The sequence below is a fragment of the Anas acuta genome, chromosome 25, assembly GCF_963932015.1.
Source record: "Anas acuta chromosome 25, bAnaAcu1.1, whole genome shotgun sequence".
In the NCBI taxonomy this organism is placed as follows: domain Eukaryota; kingdom Metazoa; phylum Chordata; class Aves; order Anseriformes; family Anatidae; genus Anas; species Anas acuta.
This window is the reverse complement of record NC_089003.1, coordinates 4965848-4982010: the sequence shown is the minus strand read 5'-3', so window position 1 is coordinate 4982010 and position 16163 is coordinate 4965848. Positions and strand designations below refer to the sequence as shown.

Genomic DNA, 16163 nt, shown 5'->3' with positions numbered 1-16163 from the left:
AGCCTCTACATAACCAAAAGAAGAAACAAAGAAACAGCTTGCCTGAGCAGGAGCAAAGCAAATGGTCAGGAAAAGTGGAAATGAGCATGAGGAAGTCCCTGTGAGTGCACGTCCTGCACCTGAGGAAAGCTGCTGCATGCTTGAGGGCAAGTGGGCATCCTAGAGCAGTGTGGGGGCATGCAAACTGCTTGCTGTCTCTGCACTGACCCACCCCATATGGGTTCAGGGTCCTCAGGGACTGGAGATTGCCATGTATGGTCCATTACGGCGAACACCAATGCTGACTTGTGGAAGGGGATCAGCCCTGCATGTGTGCCATCACCTGGGCCCTGCCAAGTGCTCTGCTGGGGGCGGTTGGGCCTCATGGGACACATGTTCCTGCCGCACATGCCCATGTGTGCTGGCCATAGCCCTGAGGTAGGGCAAACGAGGGAAGATGAGGGTGGAGTAGAAGCAGTCGGGCATCCCTGCACTTATTCCACCCATTCCCCACATCTGCCATCCATCTTCTGTCCCCACCTGCTTCCCCAGCACAGCACTGTCCTGAGCAAGAAGAAGCCTGTTCCTAAGAGCCTACAGGGTGCCAAGCCTCCACAGCCTCCCACAGGCTCATAGCTTTTCCCGTGAGGACAGCAGAGGTTGTGCTCTCTGTTTGCAGGACAGGGGGGAGCTGTGGGCAGAGACGCTGCAAGGCAAGGGTAGATACCCCTACCTCTGTTAAAGGCAGGGATGTCTTCTTCAGCCCCAAGGGGCAGTGTCCAAGAGAGGACCCTCTGCAGCGTGTCGCAACCTCCCATTGTTCTAGGAGTGGGGAAGAGGCTCCTTAAACACCCATCTTATTTATACCCACCAAGGGCAAAACCATTCTCGTTGGGCAGCTCAGGAGGGCATATGCAGAGGGAAGAAACATGTACAACCAAGGCTGGTGATGCAGAAAACTTTAATTAGTGTAGAGAGGAAAAGGAGGTCATTCTGAGCAGATGCCCTTCAGTGCAGGGATCACCAGGGCCAACCAAGAGGCAGCGTCCTTTGCCAATGGAGGAGTTCATGCAGGGCATTAGTCTGCTGTTACCACAGTGGCAGGGCCGGATCTGAGGATCCCCACAGCGCAAGGGAGGAGAACAGTACGAAAAGGGGGGCAAGGCGGTAGGTGGAGGAATGGAAGAAGAGACTTGGGCCATGTTTTCAGAGATCTCAGGCTAGCCCCTGGTCAGGCTCCTGCCAATGTTTGCCAGAGGAGGTGAGAAAGGTCAGTCATTCTGAAAGCAATTGCCTGAAGACTCCTCCTTCTATTGTCCAGCACCATGGTCGTGCTGGAACCCCAGGGCCATGGGCAGTGGCTTTAGCAGGGCAGGCACCTTCTGCCACAGTAGCGGCTGGTAATGCAGGAGAGGTCACAGCACCCGGAGGTGATGGGGACTCCGTCACAGCTGAGGATGCTGCCAACGGCAGCAGAGGTGGAGGATCCTACAACGGTGTTCTGCGGGAAGGAGCTGAGGATGGGGCCGGGCAGGGTCACCACCACGGGAGAGGGCTCAATGACGACGGTGGAGTTCTGGCACTGCCTAACGCAGGGCTCATTGCAGCTGCTGGCCAGTGGAGTCGGGCCACAGGGCCGGCATGGCAGGCACTGGTTGTAGCAGGACATGTCTTGGGCTGGAGATGCACCTGGGAGAGAGGGCAGAGAGGAAGATCCAATGACACCATCACAGAGCGCATAATCCCAAAGGCTGCCTCTGCACCATGTCACAGTCTTTCTCTACACAGAACTTCTCTCTCCACCATTCTCCCATGTCAAGGAACTCCAAGGCCCAGTATAGCTCTGAACCACCACCAGATGAGATGTCTATTGATGCAAGATCCCTTCTACTTCAGAAGAGGAGGAGAGAGGGCTTCAGACTCACCTGGTTCCCAAGGAGGATGAAGCTACAGAATTGGATGAGAGAGCAAGGAGCTGGTCTGCCTTTTATACTGGTACTTCATTGCCACAGGCCCAGAGGCACCCTTGGCAGAGGTAACAATTTTCTGACAGGTTCATCTTGAATGCAAACCATCCCAACAAATGATATGGGCTGTGTGCTGGTTTCCTGCACTGCTGCCTTTTTACTTGCAGATCTAGGCCATGGCCATTCCACAGTGATGATTTCTTTAGAGTGCTGGGATGAAATGTCCAAGGACTTCTAGGGCAGGAATGTATCAGTGAGGGCAGAAGACTCACTGGAAATGCTGGATGGGTCCCCTCTGATCATCTTCATGGCTCTGCTCTGGACTCACTCTAACAGGTCTATATCTTTCCCGTGCTGGGGGCCCCAAAGCTGAACACAGCACTCCAGGTGGGGTCTCACTGAAGCAGAGATACTGAATGTTTTCTTTGCTACACTCTTTGCTTCAAGGACTTCCCCACGGGACTCCTGAACTCTGGAGGAGGAGAAAGAGTCTGGGAAGTGGAGATCTCCACCCTTGTTGAGAAGGGAGTGGTTCGGTAGCATCTGAATGGGATCAGCGCTCACAAATCCATGGGTCCTGATGTGATGCATCCACGTATGCTAAGAGAGTTGGCAGAGGTGATCACCAAACCATTCTCTATCATCTTTGAAAGGTCCTGGAGAACAGGAGAGGTGCCTGAAGATTGGAGGATAGCCATTGTCACTCCGGTCTTCAAGAAGGGCAAGAAGGAGTATCTGGGAAACTACAGGCCAGTCAGTCTCAGCTCTGTCCCTGGAAAGGTCTTGGAACAGCTTGTTCTGGATGCTATCTCCAAGCAATTGGAAGAGAAGAAGGTTATGAGGAATCACAGAATCACAGAATTGTCTAGGTTGGAAGAGACCTCAAGATCACCTAGTCCAACCTCTGACCTAACACTAACCAGTCCTCCACTAAACCATATCCCTAAGCTCTACATCTAAACGTCTTTTAAAGACCTCCAGGAATGGTGACACCACCACTTCCCTGGGCAGCCCATTCCAATGCCTAACAACCCTTTTGGTAAAGAAGTTCTTCCTAATATCCAACCTAAAACACCCCTGGTGCAACATTATCCCATTCCCCCTCAATCTGTCGCCAGGCACATGGGAGAATAGACCAACCCCCGCCTCGCTACAGCCTCCTTTAAGGTACTTGTAGAGAATGATAAGGTCGCCCCTGAGCCTCCTCTTCTCCAGGCTGAACAATCCAAGCTCCCTCAGCCGCTCCTCGTAAGACTTGTTCTCCAGACCCCTCACCAGCTTCGTTGCCCTTCTCTGGACTCGCTCAAGCACCTCCATGTCCTTCTTGTAGCGAGGGTTCCAAAACTGAACAAAGTACTCGAGGTGCAGCCTCACCAGAGCCGAGTACAGGGGGACGATCACTTCCCATGACCTGCTGGCCACACTGCTTCTGATACAAGCCAGGATGCTGTTGGCCTTCTTGGCCCCCTGAGCACACTGCTGGCTCATATTCAGCCAACTATCAACCAATACTCCCAGGTCCTTCTCCGCCAGGCAGCTTTCCAAGCACTCATCTCCCAGCCTGTAGCTCTGCTTGGGGTTGTTGTGCCCCAGGTGCAGGACCCGGCACTTGGCCTTGTTGAACTTCATACGGTTGGCCTCAGCCCATCTGTCCAGCCTATCCAGATCCTCCTGCAGAGCCTTCCTACCCTCGAGCAGATCGACACACGCACCTAACTTGGTGTCATCTGCAAACTTACTGAGGGTGCACTCAATCCCCTCATCCAGATCATCGATAAAGACATTAGAGAGAACTGGCCCCAGTACCGAACCCAGGGGAACGCCACTAGTGACTGGAATAGTCAGTGTGGATTCACCAAGGGGAAATCCTCAGGGGAGCTGGAGGCATGTGGGATCATCCTCAGCCCCTGAACAGGGAGAAGTGTCATAATGACCAGCTGCTGTGGCAGCGCAGTATTGCATGTCTGGGACAAGCTGGGTGTCCTGTAGGCTGCAAATTCTGAGACCAGGCAGGAGAAATGAAGCTGCACTGATGAAGCTACTCTGTCTCACAAACCATGTTGAATATGGGGTTTTTACATCGTAAGGCTTGAGGAAGCTCTTCTGTCTGCTTGCAAGAGCAAGAAGCAACGCAACCTGGAGAAAGAAAAGCTTGGCCCAGGCAGCTCCCAGCAGGGGACAGCCATGGGCCCTCTTTTCTCTGTGCTCTCAGGGAAGGCAGCACCAGCCTCAGTCGTGTCTCAGCAGGGGTCTGATCTACCCCCGGGATCATTGCCCCAAGGATTCTCTGGAGACATTGAACACCTCTGTAGGAATAATGCCTTCCCTCCGGTTCTTGCCTGGGAACATGCCTGGAGCTGACTGAACAGCTGCAAAATTTTAGTTTGAGAGTCAGAATGCTGCACTTGATATTGGGGGAAAAAAAAAAAAAAAAAAAGTTCCATCAAGGTAAACATTTAAAACTCATCATCTCCTGAGCATTCCGCAACCCTGTTCAGAAAAAGCTGAACTGATAAAAGTAGAGACTAAAAATACTTGGGGCAACAAATGTGGTGAAGGGCCTAGAGGGGATGACATATGAGGAGTGGCTGAGGTCACTTGGCCTGTTCAGCCTCTGGAAGAGGAGGCTGAGGGGAGATTCATCGAAGTCTACAACTTCCTCATGAGGGGGAGTGGAGAGGCAGGTGCTGACCTGTTCTCCATAATCACCAGTGATAGGACCTGTGGGAACAGTGTCAAGCTGAGACCAGAGAGATTTATTCTGGACATCAGGAAGAGGTTCTTCACCGAGAGGTTGGTCGCACACTGGAACAGGCTCCCCAGTGAAGTACTCACTGCACCAAGCCTGTCTGAATTTAAGAAATGATTGGTCTGTGCACTTAGTCACATGGCCTAAAATTTTGGGCAGACCTGTGTGGTGCCAGAAGTTGGACTTGATGATCCTTAATGGGTCCCTTCCAACTCGGGATAGTCTATGTTTCTATGATTCTGTGACTTGCTTCTAACATTTCATTTATATCTTTGTTTCTTTTGCAACACTCTGAAGCATAATATCTATTCACTTTGGTCGAAAAAAAAAACCAAAACACTGGGTTGATGCTGATGATCTTGTATAGCAGTATTTCTGTTGCTGGCTGGAATTCTTATGAGTTGGGAGCTTCTTTTATGCAGAAAATTATTGTACGTCTTACAGCACCGTGGGACACGAAGAAATCTAGCAATGCAAAATATATATATATAATATTATTAACATTTATATTATTTATAAATACAATATATATATAATATATATATTTATATATATAATATAATATAATATAATATAATATAATATAATATATATAATATTATATAATATATAATATATATAAATATATATATATAAATATATATTATATTATATATATAAATTATATATATATTATATATATATTATATATATATATAATTTATATATATAATATAATATATATATTTATATATAAATATATAAATATAATATAAATTTTTATATAATATTATAACATTAACATTTCTTTGAAACCTGAATAAATAATTTCTGTCAAATACTCCAGCTTTGTCTGACCTACTTGGTTTTTGGAAACTGACACAAGAGAAAAAGTCAGGGACAAGAATAGAAAACAGACATGCACTGGCAGCATGTACAGTCTGTGTGAAACTAATCTACCCCCACACCACAGGACCCCAAGGTTTGCAGATGTGGGAAGTCCCTTGCCTGTGTGTGGGGAGCATTGGTGCTGCATGGAGCACAAGGGCCACTTCATCTTCATGGCTCTGGGAATGATAGAGGAGCTTGGTGCCTGGGAGAAGATCCCCCAGCATGTGCCCTGTGGTTGGGCTGGTGCATACCCTGTGCCATTCACGGCCCATAACCAGACCTTGCTGAGTGCACAACCAGGTCCCGTTCTCACTGCCATGTCTCATCAGAGACTGTGGGATATCTGCCCCACAGAATGGCTTTTCTGAAACATAGTGTGATTGTGCCACCCATGGGGCTTCTGAGTTCCACAGCCTGATGAAAGCTGACCCATGCTTGGGAAAAAGAAAGGAAGACCAAGCAGCCATGAGTGTTTGGCCATCAGTCCCTGTCTTGCCAATAGCTGGGCCATGCCAGACGCTGTGCTGAAGTGTGATTGGGATGCACAGGGAAGCTGTTCCTGCTCTCCATGCCCAGACATGATGCCCATGATCACGTGGTGCCGGAAAGGTGAAAGTCGATGAGAGACAGAGGGCTATCCCCTAGACAATTTCCCATTCCCAGTTTATGCAATCCTTTGGGATTATCTTTTTCTGAACCTCCATCCCCAGCACAGCTCCACCCATAGCAAGACGAACACTCTTCCCCAAGGGCTGGGGTCTACAATGTCAACAGCGCTTGTCTAGGCAGAGACATCACAAGTCAAGGACTGGTGGCCATTGGCTGTGGAGGAACTAGGGATGTCTTCCTCACCTTCAAGAGACACTGCCTGAAAGAGGAATTGCTGCAGTATGCCCCACCCTCCAGTGCCTAGAGGAATGAGGCAGTACCCCCAGCCTATTCCCACTAAGGAATGGTTTTCTCCCTTGGCCATCAGTATCCAGATGAAAAGACCACACAGGGACACACTCAGAGTTGCTGCAAATGTTTATCATGTCTCAGGGAGGAAAGAAGGTGACTCCCAGAGGAGGCCCCGAGATCGTAGCACAGCAGGAGCAGACAAAAATCTGTTCAGCTTTTCCAATGGCAGACTTGCAACAGGGCATCAATCTACCTGGCCCACATGGGGAGAGGAGCTAGCAGGTCTCTCCAGGCTGGTTTCTGGGGGCCTCATGCAAAGCAGAGGGCAAGAAAGCAAAGAAAGAAAAAGAGCGTGTGGAAAACAGGTTAGGTAGACATAGGCCATGTTGTCATAGACTCCAGGCTGGCCCCATCCTATCTGTCTTTACAGGACAAGCCAGAGAGGGTCAGGTCCTCTCAGAACAACAACATGAGGTCTCTTCTTCCATCCATTTTGGCCAGCAGCATGTTGCGAGTTCCTGGGGTCCTGGTCTGGGGCACTGTCTGGCATCTTTAGCAGGGGCGGCACCTGCTGCCACAGTAGCGGCTGGTAATGCAGGAGAGGTCACAGCACCCAGAGTTGATGGGGACGCCGTCACAGCTGAGGATGCTGCCAACGGCAGCAGAGGTGGAGGATCCCACAGCCGTGTTCTGCGGGAAGGAGCTGAGGATGGGGCCGGGCAGGGTCACCACCACGGGAGAGGGCTGGATGACAATGGTGGAGTTCTGGCACTGCCTGACGCAGGGCTCGTTGCAGCTGCTGGCCAGCGGGGTCGGGCCGCAGGGCTGGCATGGCCGGCACTGGTCGTAGCAGGACATGTCTGGTGGCAGGAGGTTCACCTGGGAGAGAGGGCAGATAGAAAGCTCTACATGGGGATGCATGAGGAGCAGCCTGCCACCACATCCTAACAGATCCAAGGCACAGGCAGTACTGTGAGCTGGAGGCTGTGCAGGGATGTGCGAGGCATTCTTGGCTGCATCCTGACAGGGCCCAAAAAGAGCCACCGCAGCCAGGATACACCCTAGGCTCCAGCATAAGAGCCATCACACCAAAGGCCCAATCTTCCTCCATGACAAACCTTCTACCCCTTGACTCTCCCACAATCAGCAGTCCCAATATTTGGCAGGACATGCAGCTGATAGCAGCTGAAAGGTCCAAGGAACTGAGTCCTCCTGTGGGAGAATGAGGGGGACAAGAAGGGGCTTCACACTCACCTGGTTCCCAACAAGAAGAAGGCCAGAGAAGTGGATGAGAGAGCACGGAGCTGGGCTGGCTTTTATAGTGGGCCTTAGCTGCCCCATGTCCAGAGGCATCCCTTGAAGCAGGGACTATTTTCTGACAAGGTACTCATGCATGAAAAACATCCCACCTAATGATACGGGATGTGTGTTGCCTTCCTGTGATGCTGCTTTTCATTTCCTGCTTTATTCGCTTTCCTGCAGTGCTGACACAGCATCAAGACTCTCTCCAAGCCCCCCAAAGCCAGCAGATATGCAGGTGGGCGCGAGGTTGGGAGGGGACATCACCAGGGCAGCTGACCTAAACCAACCAAAGGGATATTCCGTACTGGATGATGTCACACTCAGTAGTAAAGATGTGAAAGGGGAAGGAAAACCAGGCGTGGGCATACTGAGTCAGTGCTTCCAAAGACATCGACGAACATTACTTGCTGATGGGAAGTGGAGTATAATTTTCTCTGTTTGTTTCCAAACAACCTTCGCTCTTTAGTTTTATAATTTTTTTTCTTTTTCACTTAATTATATTATACCTATCTACACTTGTATGTCCTTTAGCTTAAATCACATTCTCTGCGCACATCTTGCTTTCAGCAGGGGGTGTGAGAGAGCTGTGTGGTAGAGTTTAGTTGGCAAGAAGAGAGCAAGAAGGAACCTGAGAACAGCTGAACAATCACAAAACAAAAACAGTCCAGAAGTGCCCACTGCACACATGCTGAAATGCAGCCTTCTGTATCTGAAGCCCTCTTTCTCCTGACCCTAAGAAGTTCATTGCCAATTTCAGTTCCCAACAAAGTTGGGTCCGCAACAGTTTGTATCCTTTCTTTAATTCTGTACCACAGGATTCAGAGTGTAAGAGCATGGTGGCAGTCACCTCTCCCTGCCTCTACAGGACACAGCTGCACTCCCCATGGAGGCGTTAGAAACCTCCCCATGGAGGATGATTTCTAGGGCAGGAATGCATCAGTGAGGGCAGACTCACCAGAAGTGCTGGACAGGTCCCAGGCAGTCAGGTGATGTCTGTCTTGGTCACTCTATTGGGGTTGTTTGAAGTTCCATTCTGAGGAAGAAACTCCCATGAGCTTCAGTTGGATTCCAAACCGTGTCTGTGAATGAGGACATGCCATATCCTTCCCTTCCTTTCCTCGTCAACTCACTCTGATGGTCCCTTGTTGCCTCCCCAGGTGTGTGATTTGTTCTACTGGCTTTTGACCTCATCTATGTTAGTAAGGAATTTCTTTTAATATCTCATCTAAATTGTCTCGCTTTTAGTTTTAAACCATTATCCCCTGACATATTCCAGTCCTCTGATTATCTTCATGGCTGTCTTCTGGACCCATCCTAACAGGTCTATATCTTTCCTGTGCCAAGGGACCAAGGCTGAGCACAGCACTCCAGGCAGGGTCTCACTGAAACGGAGCAGAGGCTGTGAATCACCTCCCTCCACCTTCTGGTCATGCTTCTGTCAAGGCAGACAAGCATGTAAACAAAGCGTCTTTCCTTGGCTAAATATTCTCTTTGATTCAGCTCTCCTAACTTGCTCTTCAGACAATTTCCCTGTATTCTTTCCAGGTGACCTGTCCTTGCTCCTACCCTCTATGGCCTTTTCTGTCATGTTTGAGTTTAGCCAGTTGCTCCATGTTCATCCATGCAGGTCTCCTGGCATTTTGCCTGACTCCCTCTTTGGTGGGACGCATCGCTCCTGACTTTGGAGGAGGTGATCCTTGAATACTAACCAGCTTTCTTGGGCCCTTCAGAGCTTTGTATCATGGTACTCTACCAAGCAGATGCCTCAGCAGGCCAAAGTCTGCTCTCCAGAAGTCCAGGGCAGCAAGTTTCTTGTGCTTCCTCCCCGCTGTTCTCAGGATCCTCAATTCCACCATTTCACTGTCACTGCAGCCAAGGCTGCCTTTGAGCTTCACATTCCCACCAGCCCCAGTTGCTGTGAGATCAAGGCCCAGAATACAGAACCTTTCCTTGTAGGCTCACCTTGTGCACTCACCTGAGTGCCTGGTTGCTTGTGTTCACACATCTGCTCTTGTCTTGTGACAGCCACTGTGCAGCTGACATTGTGTGAATGCACGTGCATGCACATATTTGTGCAGGACTCCATGCAGGTATAGATGAGCACGTGCGTGTGTCCTTGTTTCCCCTTTATCACAAGGGTATGTGCACTTGGCAGCACTCTCCTGTGCTCTGTGCATGAGTTCTGCAGAGAAGCAGGTTCCCGGGCTCAGAAGGAGCCTGAGAGCAGCTGAATGGAGACGGCACCAGCCTGGCAGAGATGTGTGCAGGGAAGAGGCACTGAAACACAGCTCCTTTCTCCTGAGCCCTCCTTTTCCTCACGCTGCAACAATCACCCTCCGTTCCTGCAGAATTCAGGCCTCAACAAGGACCGTATCAGTTTGGATCCTTGGTATAGGAGAAGCAGACTGCTGTGAGGCTCCTGATGGTGCCTATCAGTCATGGATTTCCACCCCCTGGCCACTGCTAGGTCCTCCTGGGAGTCAGTGCTGGCGCCAGGGCCATCTCCTCACACCCGTCTATAAAGGCCTGCCAGCATTGTTCTAGAATTGCATAGCAGAGGGGACAGATTCCCATCCAGCCCATGTCAGACTGGTTCTCCTGAAGGCAAAGGGGCAGCTGTCACTCCTATGCATGTGGGATATCACAGCAAAGGGATCACACAGTGCCAAGAGTAAACTGATCCCCTCCTTGCACCAGATGAATGCTCAGCATTTGGAGTGGTTCACTATGGCTGCCCATCAAGCACAGTGTTCATAGTTCCTGGGAGCCCTTCCCACACGCCCTGCCCAGCACCTTTGACATGGAGGGCACCTTCTGCCCGAGTAGCAGCTGGCAATGCCAGAGACATCCAGTCCTGCAGAATGCTTTCATTAAGGCCACAAGTAGTCGGAAGGAAGGCACCCTTTGTCAGTTTGTGCATGGTCCCCAACCAGGGCACACAGGTGGTGACTGCGTAGGTCACAAATGTGCTGTGGAGAACACAGGCTGGCTGGAGGAAGGGGCTGACCAGAACCTCATGATGGTGCAAAGGAGCAAAGAAAAGGATTTTCCTCTTGGGCTGGAACCACCCCCAGAATAACACGGGGTGGGGACTGGCTGCCAAGGAAGTAGACCTGCAGGAAAGGGTTTTGGGTGCAGGAGGCACCCAGCCACACACGAGCCAGCAGTGTGCCCTTGCAGCAAAGGCAGCCAACGGCCTGCGGAGCTGGGGGCATCAGGGGGTGCCCTGCAGTGCGTGGGGCCAGGCAGGTGGGACGAGGGCGAGGCGGGTGCACAGCCACAGCCGGAGCCACGTGGGGTTGTTGCCGATGCTTGGAAGTCCCCTTGCAGGGCCTGGAGTTAAACAGCACAGGCCCGAGGGAGCCTCAGAACAGACACATTGGGTTTCGTCCATTTTCTGCATCGGTAACGTTTCAAGAGCTTGTTGTACAAGCTTTGTCCCAAGCCCAAATCCAGGACCTCTGGCGCTGAGATGAAGTCCTGGCAATACAACAAATATCTGTGCTTGACACTCACTCTAGTGACACCTTGTGGAACCTTGCATCTTGCCAAAGGACTGAGTCACTGAGGAGTTTGCTGCACTAGCCAGCACTGTTGAAGGTCTGTCCTTGGTGCAGGAATCACTACTGTCTGTGTGAGCAGAGGTGCTGACTGCTGAGCAGAGGGCACAGCATCAGGACTTCCTCAAAGCCCCCCAAAGCCAGGAAGCAGGAGGTGGGCAAGAGGTAGGGATGCGACATCACCAGGGTGGCGGACCCATACCAACCAAAGGGATATACCATACCATGTGATGTCACACTCAGTAATAAAAGGTGGGAAAGGGGTAGGAAATGGGGGAGCTCTCATTATGAAGACATCTGTCCTCCCAAACAACTGCTATGAGTATTAAGGCCCTGCTTGCCAGGAGATGGCCAAGCATCACTTTGAGGGGAAGTAGAGAATAATTTTCTTTTCTCTCTGTGCTTCTGTGCGGCCCTTGCTTATTTTTCTCTCTTACTTTTCCCTTATATCAAATTTCTTTCTTCTCACCCTCTTCTGATGAGGGGGACTGAGAGTGGTTGTGGTGGAGCTCACCAAAGAACATAAGACAGACCACTTGTCAGGGCAAGGCACATGCTGCAGGTCCTGCTCCTGCTGAGATTCACTGGCAAGTTATCTGGAGATTTTCTGGGATTTGTTGTGCTTTTTCTTAGAAATGGACAACTCTATTCATCAAACAACACGTTGATTCACTCCTACAGACTCACCACATGCTCACTGCCACATGCCAAAAGATATGGACAGCACAGCTCTGTACAGCACAGAAGAGCTCTGTGGCTGCTCAGGTGAACTGCCATGCAGATCCCAAACTTCTCCACAAAAAATCTCCTTCTGTTTCGGGACACCACAGGCAGTGAAGTGGATTAACTGCTTCATACGGTAAATTTATTGGAGAGAGGGAGTGACTTGCGGAAAACGGACTCCAGAATCAATAAGATTGTAAAGTAGGTATGTTTATTCAGGGCAGTATGGGGGATAGTCCCACCAAAGTCATGCGCACCTGACGCGGCAACTTGCCTTGGTTATATGCAGTAAAGAGTTACATATACATGAAGTTTCACAATACGCCTATACATATTCATAACATGTCCCCGCTTCATATTAAAATTAGATCCAAAGAATCATTTCCATTAAATCCTCCCATCTGCACTTGCACAGCGTGTCCTGGTGGTGGTCATTGGAGGTCATGGGGATGAAGGTTGATTACTCATCCTCGTCACCACTAGTTGACCTCTTGTCTTTGCACAGACTCAGTTGCTCCTTGGCTCTTGTCCATCCACAAGACCAGTTTTGCCAGTTTCTTAAGATACGCTTACACTCTTATTAAGAGAACTGACCTTGGTAAGGGGCCCAAGGCTTCTTGTTTTAGTTAATTTGCACAATGCAGCATAGTTAGTAAAGACACTACGTAGCATCCTAGTTTAATGCTGTCAGTGCTGTATCTCTACTTGAAAAGATTCTTCTAACTCCCTCTCTCAGGAGAAAGTTAACACTGCCTGGTGGGTATGAAAGGAACAGTAGGGGTCTGCAGGGCTTAGAGAGTCATTCCTTTGGGTGTCTGAGAATTCCACATTAGAGGTGTGCTGAGGGAGGTATGGGGGAAGACAACGCAACTAGCCAGGTACAGAAAAGCCAGACAAGGTGTTAGGGGTGGTGATAGAGGGGGACCGAGCATCAGGGAAGCAGAAACTCCCAGGGATGTGGCCCTGGGTGGGTGCCCCATGTGGCCCATCATTGTGAGTGCACGTGACCCACTGAACCCACACCTATTTCTCTGCTGACTCCCCACCCTTTACCCTATGGAACAGCTGGTCCTTGTCCCCTCTGGGCTTGTGGCATCCCACACCCCATTGGAGACAGGTTCCTCTTGCAAATGCTACGTTATCCCACCAGACAGCACACGGCCAGAGCTCCTTAGCTACTGCATAACATGGTTATTCCCTTCTTTCTGGGGATGTGGGAGAGAAATCAAAGTGTCTTCTGCTCCCAGAGGAAATAGGAACATCCCAAAGGAGCTGAGGTGAAGGTGCACAAGTTTGGTGGGGAAGAAAAGGCAGTTGGAGCTGAGGAGGTGAGGATCCCACTGGGAGAGGAGATGAGAGCAGCCCCTGCACATGATGTGGCCTCCACAGCTTCCAGGACCCCTGACTGTGACAATCCTCAATGGTTGCTCCTGCTGAAGGAGAGAGAAGCCCCAGGGAGCATTCTGGGCACAGTCAGACCAGAATATATCTTGTCACTGAATCTCCCCAGGTGTCACATCCGGCAGCTCTGTTCTCTTGGGGCTGGGAGGTGCTTTTCTGACTCTCTCTCCCACAGCAAACAGGAGGGTCGGTCTCAGCATGCAGCGTGGGTATCTCATCCTCACTGCCTTTCTGGGGCAACTGCTGGGTAAGTGCTGGCTTTTAATCAAGACATAAATCTTCTTTCCCCAGGAAGCCCTCGTCAGCCTTACCACATTTATGTGGGGAACAAATCTTGAATCACAGGGAAATGTCTCTGCAGCCCCTCATTTTTCCTTTCCTATAGAATAAGCCAGACTGTGTCCAAGTGGACTCATTACCAGGGTGTCCACTCTGTCTTCTGCCTGTTGTGTTCCTGCCATGGCCTCCAAAATCATTCCCTCCCTGCTCATCAGCACAGCCAGGGCTCCCTCCTGCCACCACTCACCTCAGCTTTGTTTGTACTGATGGGACTTGGAGGCCCCTGAGATGACAGGATCGAGGAAGCAGGTTGAACCTTTTCTCCATAGCTGCGTGGGCCCCTCAACCTGCTGGAGGGTACTGGTCCCAGCACACAAAGCCAGGTGTGACAGGCCATGCCCTGGTCCTCTGCGCAGAAGGAGAGCAGGCAGGAGGAGCAGGCACACAGCACAGCTCTCCTCAGGGTCTGCTCTGGCCAGGGAGCTCTGCCCCCAGACCACCTTGCACTGCTCCAGCCTTGTGACATTTCAGCCCAGTAAAGGACAGGGAGACTTATCTCCCATAGGTCTGAATTCACTCCTGTTTGGATGCCTCAAGGCTTCCTTTTAGAGCTACTGAACTTCTCTTTCTTCCAGAAACCACGGGGCAGGTGTCCGTCACCCAGGAAGAAGGACAAGTCTCCGTGGAGCAGGGAAACACCTTCCAGACAAATTGCACATATGAAACCTCCAGATTTTATGGCTTGCTCTGGTACGAGCAGAAGAAGGGACAAGCCCCTCAACTGATTTCTTATCAAGCAGGAGCAGGCACCAAGCAGAGGGACCGTTTCACCACGGAGCTGAACACTGAGGAGAAATCCAGTGTTCTGCGTCTGAAGGAAGTCAAGCTTTCTGACAGCGCCTTGTACCTCTGTGCTGTGAGTGACACCCTGCTGCACAGAGCTGCCCTGGCTGTGCAACAACACCGGTGAGGGAAAGGATGTATCTGTGCAAGGCATAGGTCTGTGATGGGGCCCTCAGCTCTCCCCTTGCAGCACTGTTTCACATGTTCACTCCATGACCTGCCAGCCAGATCCTCTTTCCCAGACAGGCTGGTGTATGTGGCTGTGTGGAGATTGCTGATCCTGACTGGGTGACATGGACCACATGGTCCTTTCCTCCCTTCGCAGGCTGCCGGAATAGGACAGAGCCTGCTGGGAAACAGAACTCCCCTGGGGGATTGCTCTCAGCCCCTCAGCCCCAGGTTGAGTAAATTCCTGCCAGCCCATGATAAAGCTGCTTGCTTCAAGCCCTGTCCAGCCCAGCCCAGAGACCCCTAGAAGTAACTCTGACAGAGATTTGCAGGGTTCTTCCCTCTCTTCAATGAGTCAGTCAGTAAAGTGCATTTGCACCCCAGCCACCAGGTTATCTCCAGACCTTCAGCCAGTTCATGTCCAAAGCCTGGACCAAAGAACAGGACCTTTGGGACTGAATACCTTCTTCTGAGCTTAACAGACCATTGTGGCTGGCACATCATCCTCTTTGTCATTATCTTCTCCTCATCTCTGAAGGCGATGGGGAATGGCTTCCGTTTGTCACTGTGGGGAGTGACCACCACCCGCTGAATACCCCAATTCACTTTTTACTCAGCACGCTCACCTTCTTGGAGAACTTGTACTCCACCACCATTGCTCCCCAAACACTGGAGACTTTCCATGTCATCAGGTGAACCATTTGTGTTTCCAGCTGCCTGGCATATATATTTTTTCCCCTTCTCCAGGGTATCACTGAGTTTCTCATTTTCACAATGTTGCTCTCTGATTGCCACACACGAGGCATTGCATTATACCTCAGTCATGAGAAAGAAACTTTGCTTCCTGCTCTCCTTCAGAGCATGGGTGCGGAGGGGGTACCAGGAACACCATTGCCTGTTTCTGCTCTGGTGCTGGGCCTCTTCTGAGCCTGGCCTGTGAGGCTATAATGCTGAGCAAGATCCTTGACTGTATCCACACACTTTCCCTGTTCCCTTGTTTTTCACTCACCACAAGGCATTTCCTGCTTATGCACCCCACCTTATCCCACCCCATCACGGTTCCCATTCTCTGAGTACTTTTCTGTCTATATATGCAGTTTACTAAGAAGTGCATGGCAAGTGAGTTTGGGCACTGGAAAAGGTTCCCCATGGAAGTGGTCACAGCAACAAGCCTGCTGGGGTTCAAGAAGCATTCGGACTGTCATGTTAAGGGGTGTAGCTGATTAACCATTATGGGCCCAGTCAGATTCAGGGTACTGAACTATCACAATCACAAATTTCACCAATAACACATCAACCATTACGGTCCAGTCAGATATTCACTAATAGCGTATTAACTGTTAGGGGTCTGGTTGGATTCAGAACACTGAACTATCACAGTCACAGATTCACCAATAACGTATAACCACCCTTACACTAGTC

The 16163-nt window shown here is 50.5% G+C and overlaps 2 protein-coding genes across 2 annotated transcripts; both read right to left on the bottom strand.

Moving 5' to 3' along the window:
• Positions 1-1342: 1342 nt before the first annotated feature.
• Positions 1343-1648, bottom strand: LOC137844382 (feather keratin Cos2-3-like). Its single transcript, XM_068660735.1, has one exon. It carries the CDS (start codon positions 1646-1648, stop codon positions 1343-1345), a length of 306 nt encoding a protein of 101 aa, XP_068516836.1.
• A 5033-nt stretch (positions 1649-6681) lies between these two features.
• Positions 6682-8007, bottom strand: LOC137844520 (feather keratin Cos2-3-like). Its single transcript, XM_068660970.1, has 2 exons — positions 7714-8007; positions 6682-7344 (listed from the first exon to the last, which is right to left on the bottom strand). Exons 1-2 carry the CDS (start codon positions 7816-7818, stop codon positions 7018-7020), a joined length of 432 nt encoding a protein of 143 aa, XP_068517071.1. The 5' UTR covers positions 7819-8007; the 3' UTR covers positions 6682-7017.
• Positions 8008-16163: the final 8156 nt, after the last annotated feature.